Source organism: Austrofundulus limnaeus, unplaced genomic scaffold, assembly GCF_001266775.1.
Source record: "Austrofundulus limnaeus strain Quisiro unplaced genomic scaffold, Austrofundulus_limnaeus-1.0 Scaffold608, whole genome shotgun sequence".
NCBI lineage: Eukaryota > Metazoa > Chordata > Actinopteri > Cyprinodontiformes > Rivulidae > Austrofundulus > Austrofundulus limnaeus.
In genome coordinates, this window is record NW_013953010.1 from 254,385 (window position 1) to 264,785 (window position 10,401).

At 38.1% G+C, this 10,401-nt stretch overlaps 1 protein-coding gene across 1 annotated transcript in view; it reads left to right on the plus strand.

Moving 5' to 3' along the window:
* Positions 1 to 10,401, plus strand: part of LOC106531224 (uridine-cytidine kinase-like 1) — a gene marked incomplete at its 5' end in the record, with an annotated part of 26,430 nt that overhangs the window by 3,039 nt on the left and 12,990 nt on the right. Inside the window, 9 exon segments of the mRNA XM_014027015.1 lie at positions 1,642 to 1,829; positions 2,014 to 2,120; positions 4,012 to 4,182; positions 4,435 to 4,506; positions 4,597 to 4,786; positions 4,874 to 4,935; positions 9,486 to 9,502; positions 9,706 to 9,804; positions 9,889 to 9,982. Of these exon segments, the coding sequence (XP_013882469.1) occupies positions 1,642 to 1,829; positions 2,014 to 2,120; positions 4,012 to 4,182; positions 4,435 to 4,506; positions 4,597 to 4,786; positions 4,874 to 4,935; positions 9,486 to 9,502; positions 9,706 to 9,804; positions 9,889 to 9,982 (1,000 nt within the window).

Consider the following 10,401-nt stretch of genomic DNA (forward strand, 5'->3'; position numbering starts at 1 on the left):
TTAAAATCTGCTGAAAATGTCTTTTTTCAGCACTCTTTGAAACTTTAAAAATTTATAAAACAAAACGGCCTACAAAATTTTTACAGTCTTTATTTTACAGTTAAAATATATGTTTATCAAATAAAGTCTTATGTTATAACTAATCATGGATCACTTTAAGGCCCTGTCACACAATAACCTTTTAGACAACTTATGAGACTTTGAGGATGTCTACACTGAAGATGGAATTAAAATAGTCAACTGAAAGCCTCTTTTGGACCTATACATACTATCAAATATGAGTTATTTATAAATACACTATTTTTATAAGAAATAATAATTATAAGACATCATCATTTGTCTAAAACGTTACAGTGTGACACCAATGCTGAACAGAATGTGCTTAATTTATTTAATAGTTTCAGTGCAGAAGCTCTCAGACAACTTTTAATTTTTCTGCTGTTTTGTTGTTGTCAAAATTGTTAATTCGCTACTTTTCCAGCATTAAAAAAACATTAATACGTGCAACTGAGTCAGGATTAGTGTGCTCTGACTTAATATGGCACAGACAAAGTATATATAAATATATAAATGTGTTGATGTCACTCTACTTTTAGAGACGTTTAAATCTTTTAGACCTTTAAAAAACTGATTTACAGTTCATTTTTTTAAAATCAGACTTGTAGTTTTTGCTCAAGACATTTTGTATAAGCCTAGTTTTCCTTTGTTGRTGTCTCATTAAGAGTGCTGTCAGGGAGTGACAGACGGCAACCATAATAATCCATGGCTGCTGCTTTAACATGTCCATGCCCACAAACTTCTGATCAATCACACAATAATTTRGTATGTAGAGGAAGACGAAAACTTTGCCTGTGGGGTTGTGACAAAAAGGGGCATAAGATACGAAGCTGAGAACAAAAAGACATGATTTTCATCACACAACTACGACAGTGAGAACAGATTCAGACACCAGTAGACAGAGTGTCAGCCTCACAGACCGAAACTGGAAGTTGGTTCCACAAGAGAGGAGCTTGATAACTGAAAGCTCTGCCTCCCATCCTACTTTTAGAAACTCSAGGAACCACAAGTAAACCTGCAGTCTGAGAGCCAAGTTCTATAGGAAAATATGTAACAATAAATTCTTTAATATGAGACAAAGTTTTGTTAATCAACTTAATTAACTAATCAATGATTCTTTTATCACATTTTCCTTTCTTTATTTTGTTAACAAATAGGTAAAGATCCCATTTGTTTGTAGTTTGGAAGCTTGAAAAAAATGAAACAATTTATCATTCTATAGTTTACAAATTAAACCAAGAACTTGTTGAAACACAATGAAGCTCAGGTTATTTATGATTTTGAAAAACAGGAAACTTTTTCCAAGTTTAATCCATTTTTTATCATTACCTCATAAATGAGTATTTTATGAAAATGTTGAAACATTTACTGTAGCTTTATTTTATGTTTTTAGACGGGGTTTTGTGGTCCCTCCTGCAGATATTGAGCTTAATTTGTACATGGGTTTGTACTTTACACATCTGTGTTTTTATTATACCACAACCAAACACACAGTTACCCTCTGAAAACTGATCTCTGGTTCTGTGTGGCAGCTCCTCCGTGTGTTTTACGCGTTCAGGCTGTAACCTGTTTGTTCTGCTGCAGCGGGAGCGGCGAGGACTCGTTGGACCGGCTCCTGCTGCACACTGGGGCCCCACGCAGGAAGAGCGCCACCTCCCTGAGTAAAACAGAGCCCCCTCTGCTCCGCACAGGCACACGCACCATCTACACGGCCGGACGCCCCCCCTGGTATGACGAGCACGGGGCTCAGTCAAAGGAGGCCTTTGTCATCGGTAAAYCCCCTCGCCGAGGACGTTTTAGTTCCTCTGTGCTGCTTTTCTGTCTCTGACTTCTAGTTTACAGATGCAGGATGTTTTTTTTATTTCATCCATAAACACTTTATTGCAATCACACAATACCAGATGATGTTTGTTACAGTCTGAAACACACAATTAATAAACCTTTGTGGATCTGCAGGGTTGTGTGGGGGCACAGCCTCAGGGAAGACCACCGTGGCCAATAAGATCATCGAGGCCTTGGATGTGCCGTGGGTTGTGTTGCTGTCTATGGACTCTTTTTATAAGGTGAGCATTTCAGTCTGTGTTTTTAATCCCAAACTGCCATGAAAGACAGGCAATCATGTAATTGCCTGTGCTTTTGTGTGTGCGTGTTTGTGTTTGTTTTAGTTTGTTTAATAGCAAAATCTCTTATGAACCAGTCGACAAACATACAACCTACATCTACACACCTTATTGCCTTTTTTAATTAACTCACTTCAAGATGGCTGTCACAGCTATTCAACCCTATCCAACATAAACATAGCTCTAACTCATAGCAGTTTTACAGATATTAAGCTCAAATTTGGTGTGCTGCTACCTGAGAGTCATCCCAAACATGTTCAACAAGAACTACCAGATCACAAAAAACTATTTTTTAAAACCTTGACAGGTGACCCCTCAAAGAAAGCTACTTTCATTTTTTTAGTGTCTCATGTTTATTTGTTGCATAAAGGTTTTTTTACCATTATTTATCCAGGCAAATCCCATTAAGACCACAGATCTCCAAGGGAGGCCTGAGCGTGAAGACAACCTATTGTAAAMGTTTTTGTGTTGTGGGGGAAACAGGAGTACCCAGAGAAAACCCACGCAAGAATGAYGAGAACATTCAAACTCCACACAGAAAGACCCCAGGTCTGACCCGGGGATCGAACCACCATCATGAAAAACATTTCACAAACACATTTTCTGTCTTTACTTTCTGAGTTACGTTACATCTTAGTTACATTTTTTTCCACTAACATTTTATACTTTAGCGCACTGTTCATACATTTTGCTAATCTTTTACTTAATGTTAAAAAATGTGTAAAAATTAAATCCTGAATTTAAATGTGTAAATTTAAATGTAAAAGTTAAATCTTAAATGTTGCAGCTAAATGATAAAACTAACATTTAAGAATTTTGGTATGGAACACAGCCTTTGCTGTTGGTGTGCCGCTTTTGTTGTGACATCATCATCCTGCGACTAAAGCAAACACTAACGCTGCTGTAGATAATATTTAAAATCTAAATACAAAATGTGTTCATTGAAAACTATATGGGTGGTAGGTTTGGGCATAATCTTATCGTGTGCAATTAATCATCAGAAAAACGTTAATCGATTATTTTTTGGCACTTGACGATTAATATGATTAATGCCACCAGGCAGAGTCTGCTCGATGCTCCTCTCCGCTTCAAATATGACGAACATTAAAAAAATTTCTGTAATTTATTTATCTATCAACACAATTTAAAATTAGATTTGTAGCCTGAAGTCTGTAATTTTGACACAATTTGGAACAGATTTTTATGAAGAGCAAATCTTTCCCACTATTGGTCATGTGACTAGGACACAAGGGTGTTCAGGGACTCCAGGGGATTAATCGTCAAATTAATCGTTATCGGCTAAATACCACAGTTAATCGTGATACATTTTTTTGCCAATATTGCCAAACTCTAATGGGTGGTACCAGCAGTACCGGCAGTTTGAAGTGCAGCTTGGACACCGACTGCAACTGCGAGTTTGATGTCTTATAGGTAAGTGTAGCAGCGTTCAAGTGTTAGTGGTTTCTATCGTCTCAGGATGATGACATCATAACATGAGTCAAGCACCAATGGCTGCATTCCATTCCAAAATACCTAAATGTGAACTTCAACATTTAAGGTTTAACTTTTACATTTAAATTTATACATTTAGATTTAACATTCAGTAAAAAATTAGCAAAAAGTACGAACCGTGGAAAGAAGGATCCTTTTCAAGAGGGAATGTTTTGAAAATCATAAAACGTTTTCATCACAGCATCCTGAAGTAATCATCGAATCGCAGACATTGTTTTATTTTGACTTTGTGGCAACACTTCTGATTACAGCCTGCAGATCAGAAACAGAAACAAGTCATTATACGACCCATCATTCTGTCTGTTTGTGTTTGCTCTGTCAGGGTTTATCCCCAGAGGAGCAGGTCCTGGCTGCTAACAATGACTACAACTTTGACCATCCCGGAGCGTTTGACTTCGAGCTGCTGGTCGCCACGCTGAGAAAACTAAAGCAGGGGAAGAGTGTGAAGATCCCTGTGTACGACTTCACCACGCACAGGAGACAGAAAGACTGGGTGCGGTGGGTTTTATCATCTTCAAGCTGCCTGGTCTCTACAGAAAAGTAATAAAATATCCATCTTTACATATTGGGAGGGAGAAAAGTGGAGCATGAGTTCCTGAGGGACACATTCTCTGAGTCAAACATGTAACATTAAATGTTGTTTTTCTTTACAGCATGTTTTCTCAAAGAGACGTGCTGCATATTTATTTTCCTGGAAGCTGAAACCAAACATGAGCAGTTTTCTTCTTCTTCCACCTTCTTGTAGAAAAATGTGTATGGAGCCAGTGTTATCATACTCGAAGGAATTATGGCTTTTGTAGACAAAGAGCTTCTTCAGGTGAGGTCTTTGGCTCTTTCCCTTTTTGAAGAATTCCTCAGCGAGGTAATCAGGAGCTGCTGTCTGTGTTCGTCTCYTTTCTTTCTGCAGCTGCTGGATATGAAAATCTTCGTGGACACAGACTCAGACATCCGACTCGTGCGCCGCCTCCGCAGGGACATCACCGAGCGGGGGCGGGACATCGAAGGCGTCATCAAGCAGTACAACAAGTTTGTGAAGCCGGCCTTCGAGCAGTACATTGAGCCGAGCATGAGGCTGGCTGATATCGTTGTGCCGAGAGGTAGAAGCATTTTTAACAACTTGCCGAGAGGAGACACAAACAGAACCTTAAACTGTTTGTTTATTTATATATTTTTTTTTACCTCAGGTGGTGGGAACATGGTGGCCATTGATCTGATAGTCCAGCATGTTCACAGCCAGCTGGAGGAGGTGAGACACCAACAGACTCTTAAGGAGTGGCGCCACCGTGTGTCCAATGGTTGTAACTTCAGTTGTTCTTATAGTTCGTTTCTTCAAAATAAAAGAACAGAAACTTCACTAAAAATCTGAGGAGCTGAGATAAATTATTGTTGAAAGGTTCAGTGTGCAGCCATATTTACAGAACAATAGACCTCCACTGTTCTCTCACAATATTTTAAAACACTTACCCTGAGAGTCACAGCAAACATACAAACACAAGTTTCACTGGACTCACAGACATCTTCTAAAGCTGGGGGGTCAAACTCATTTTCACTGAGGGCCACATAAGGGCCAGTATTTAACTTTGACGTTTCCTGTTTAACTTTGACTAAACACTAAACGTTTCATTCCTCGTCTCATTGCTGCTGCTGAGCACCGCTAACAAACAATAACTGCTCTATGTGGTATTTCCTGCATATAAACAGCGTTTTAACACGTCCTCTTATAAACACTGAAAAGTACTAAAAAGTACTGTATGACTGACTAAATGTGAAAAAACTAATACAGAAATACCAATAAAAGAAAAAGGAAGAGCATTTTACTCACTGAGTTGTGGTGAGTAAATTTGWGTCCTGATTTCTAAACTCTCCCGCTTTTTCGACTGTAGGGGTGTTCCAGTTTTAAAGTTATGACTTGRATGTGGGAAATTCCCACTTCACAGTGCAGCAGGTTTGCAGCAAAAAATAGCCAGAGAAAATGTACCAAATGGAGATTGTACACAGTGAGTTTTGCCAGCTACTTTTGAACCCTGTTCACCTCCACCTCGTGGTGGTATTTCATTTTACAAGTCAAAATAACCAACATGCATTATGGGAAATGTAGTTTATGGTCAATGCTTGCTTTAAAGCAGRGTARACTTATACAGGTTAACAGGTTAAGGTAGTAATGTATCTTTGAAGCTCTTGCAGGCCACATAAAAGCTGTAGTGGGCCACATTTGGCCTGCAGGCCTTGACTTTGACGCATTGTCTGTCACTCATGGTGACAAATTGCAAACGGCATTTGTGAGGTAGTCTCGAAAATGTCTCAACAAGTTTTCAATTCCCTCACGTGAGTCTCAGGGCCTCACTTATGTCAATGGAATTTTAAACATGTTGAAAACATTAAAAAAAATAAAACAAAATAAAATCCAAACAGACACAAAATTGTTGCAGGCATCTAAACCTTTCTCAATTTAGTTTCTGTAATTTCTGTAATTTTCTGAATTGCCACTTGTATTTTTTTATTTATTTATTTCTACTTTGTAAAAATACAGTAGGTTGGGCCCAGTGGTTCTTAAGTGGTCAGTGTCACGGTCTCGTAGTCCTGAAGCTGCAGGCTCGAATTCAGATTGCGCCAGGAAGGGCATCCGGTGTAKAACACTTGAAAACCTTTTGCTCGTATTGGCGACCCACGACGAAAGGTGCAGCTAAAGGAAACTAACCACATGAAAGTACAGGAGATACTTTGTTTAACTTGACATCATAAGCTCTGTTTGGACTTTWAAAAWAAAAWGTGCATCWAAGACCCAAAAGTACCCAAATGACCCTGATCAAAGTTTTACATACCCTGGTTCTTAATGCTGTGCAGTGCCTCCTTGAGCATCAATGACAGCTTGAAGTCTTTTGTGATGCTTTATTTTCTCACATGGTAAAACTGCCCATTCTWTTTGGATAAATGTCTCCAGTTCCTGTAAATTGTTAGGCTGTCTTGCATGAGCTGCATTGTTGAGATKTCTCTAAAGTGACTCAGTGATAATCAGGTCAGGGGACTGAGATAACCATTCAAGAACCTTCACTTTTTTTCTGCTGTAGCCAGTGACATGTTGACTTGTGTTTTGGATCTTTCTCATGCTGAAAAGTTTAAAAGTATCCCGTGTGCAGCTTCCAAACTCYTGAGAGCCAATTTTCCTCCAGTATTTTCTGAGAACATGCTGTGTTCATGTTGCCATCACTTCTGGCCAAGTTCCCTGTGTCTGTGTAGTTCAAATATCCCAAATCATCAGTGATACAGCTCCGCATTTCACAGTAGGATGGTTCACTTTTCTCCATGGGCGTTGTTGACTCTTCTCCATATGTAACAATAAAAATTGTGACCAAAAGGTTCTTAACTTTGTTCCAGAAGTTTTGCTGCTTAGTGGCATTYATACAGTAATGGCTTTCTTCTGGTGACTTCATCATGCAGCCCATATTTTAAGTTTTTAAGTGCCTCTCTATTGTGCTTTTTTATTTTACTGTTATTTAATCAGGCAAATCCCATTGAGATCACAGATCTCTTTTGCAAGGGAGACCTGGGCCATCTTCAAAACATCCACACCAATTTTTCAGACAGTTGAATGTATTTGTGTTTTTTGTCTTTGCCTCCAAAACAWTTTTCTTGCCAGTTGTGGCTGCAGTTTTTGTTGGTTTACCTGATCGTGGCTTGATTTCTGCAGAAGCCCTCATTTTCCACTTCTTAAKTAGGCTCTGAACAGTGCTGATCGGATATTGCTTGATTTTTTTTAATATCCTTTTCCTGTTTTATAAAGTTCCACTATCTTTTCCTGCAGATCTTTTGATAATTCTTTGGCTTTCTTCATGGCTCAGAACCCACCATCAATCCAACACTGGGTAAAACATGTCAGGAGCCTTGAAACTTACTGACTTTTTTATACACACCTACTAATTACAAGCAAACAGATCACAAGTTCATCTAAGAGCTGAATTCTCCCTGAGAGATTCTTTGGAGTTGTGTCGAGAGTTCCAGGGAAGTTTTTTTTTTTCTCAGTTCACTCTCATTCTGTTTTTTCAAACTGGTTTGCATCAGTGTTGTTTCATTATTCCCATTTAACACATTCGTGTTCTCAAGACGATGAATCTTCATTTTCATCACTAATATTTTCTGGAGKATTTTGCTGATGTCCTCTGAAGAAAATGGAGACATTTTGAAACTTGTCCTTCAGTTCTCAGTCAGCAGTTAAATTGTTATCAGAGTTTTCTTGTCCTGTTGCTGTTTGTTCATTAAAAGTGAAAACAAAAATGCGGTTTTCCCAAGATAATCCAATCTTGGTTGTCAGCATATTTCTGTTGTTAAAAAAGTTGTATTTATTTATTTATTTATTTATTTATTTATTTATTGATCCTGAGCAGTCCTTGCTCACTCATATCAGTCAACCTGCAATGTGGTCTCGGTCGATCGATCTCATAGTGGATCCTGTTCGTGACGCCAAATTGCTGTGAAAAACATTTATTTAACAAAGACAGAAATAGGTGACCCAAAGAATAAAGATACTTTGTAGAATGGTCAACRGAGGTTGTTTATTGCAACACCAGGAACACAGAGATCAACATCCAGCCATCAGAATCTCCCTGCTCCCACTTCTTGGAGGCAGTTGACGCCTCATATATACTGTTTAACAAACATTATGTCATCTTAAAAAGTAAGATTTCATCCTAAGGGAATGCTGGGTCAGGGGAAAAAAAGATAAATACAAGTGATATCTAAGAGTGATTGTTATTAATCAAATCTTGTTCTGGCTTTAATCATTCCATTTACTGACATGGTGCCATGACAAACTAGGTCATTAAACTAAGTCATGAATTACTGGTGTACAACAAAAAGTATTATTTCCATTACAGATGAAATAATTTAACCTCCATTTACACATGTGTGCATTTTATTGTAGCAAAACTTCCAGGGTATGTAAAATTTTGATGAGGGTCATTTGGTTTCTGTTGTAATTAAAATGTAAAAAAAGGTTTGAAAATAAATGGCTTCTCCCAACCATTAAGCAGGAATGAAAAAAAGAGTGTATTTATTTATTTTTTTGTTATCATTCATATTTGTTCAAATTACAAAATAATAATAAAAATAATAAAAATCACTAATTCTGCAAYGGTATGTCAACTTTTTAGCGCAACTGTATAAAAGTCAACACTTAGTTATAAAATAAAATGAAATCTGTTATCTAGAAGTCAACGGTTATTTAAGGAATGATTTCATTTTTCTTGGTGTCATTTTAAACTGTACCACAGTGAGCTGAGGGATGCTCGTTAATAATTAATTTAGTTTCCTGTAACTTCAGCTCATGATGAACCTCTAAAATAAAGCAGTTTCTAAAATGAGAACATGACGACTGTGAATCACTGTATGTCTACTAATAACACATCAGACCACTGGGTGGTGTCATTCATCACCTAATCTGATGGTCTTTATTCCATATTTATGAAAGATTTTTTTAAAATAAAGTTGAAAATTAGCTGTGATCTTTATATAATGGTTTATCCTGGCAGTCTGTAACATGTGGTCATATAAAAGCTTCAAAACAATGCTGTAGTTTTATGTAACAGTTTATTTTAGCAAACACTTCTGGAGTTGTTGTTTTCTTTATTTCTTTTATTTTTTTTAGGTTTTGTTTTTTAGCTTTTTAGTTTTTTTAGTTTTTTTTTTAGTTTTTTTTTTTTTAGTTTTGCTCAGAGGCTGAGGAACCGGACATGTTGCTCTGAATTCTGTTTTCTTTCTCACTGGATTCTTTGTCTTTGTGTTTCTCCTCTCCTCATGCAGCGTGAGCTCAGTGTCAGGTATGCAGAAACATGTTTTGGCTTCTCTGCCGTGATGACAGATTTAGATCCCCGCTCTGAACACCCTGACCTTCACTCTCTGTCAGTCCACATTATGTGTRTGAGAGGCTTTGCTCACAGTCGGCCTCATTAATCTGTTTCTGTTTAGCAGAACGACACACGAAGCCTTTTTCACCCAACATCCTCTTCTGTTTTTTCCTCAGGGCGCTCCTGGCGTCCGTCCAGCAGACGCAGCCGCTGCCGCAGACTCTGAGCGTGCTGGAGAGCGTGCCGCAGGTCAGAGGTCTGCACACCATCATCAGGTAGCAACATGTGACCACGTGCAGCTCACAGTCCGGCCCGCAGAGCCTTTGAGGTTTGAGAACAGTTGTTGTGTTCTCCTGTAGGAGCAGAGAAACCAGCCGAGATGAGTTCATCTTCTACTCGAAGAGATTAATGCGCCTTCTCATCGAACACGCGCTGACGTTTCTACCATCTCAGGTGGGCGGAGTCAAGTAACTGAGCAGTCAAATGTTTGAGTATAGAAACTTTTTACATGCATATGTTTCCCCATTTTCCTTAAATATAGCCAGCCAGAAGCATTTAAACAGTTACGGCCAAATTTGAAAGCTTTACAAACCCACAGTCTGACTAAATGTGTATAAAACTACTCTTTGCACAAAGTGTCTAAAATACCACAAAGGACCAAAGGTCACTTGTTGACTTCTGTCACAGTTCATATCAGTTTTAGGTTTGTGTGTTTCTGTCTACAGTGTATAAAAGAAGTCTACAATCATCTGTTGCAAACGCAGGTTTTTGTAATGGAAAAAAAATAAAAACAATAAATCAGTAAACAGATTTTCCAACCTTCAATGTAACAAACTCTGAAGTAATCTGGTGCAGTAATCATTGTATAAATT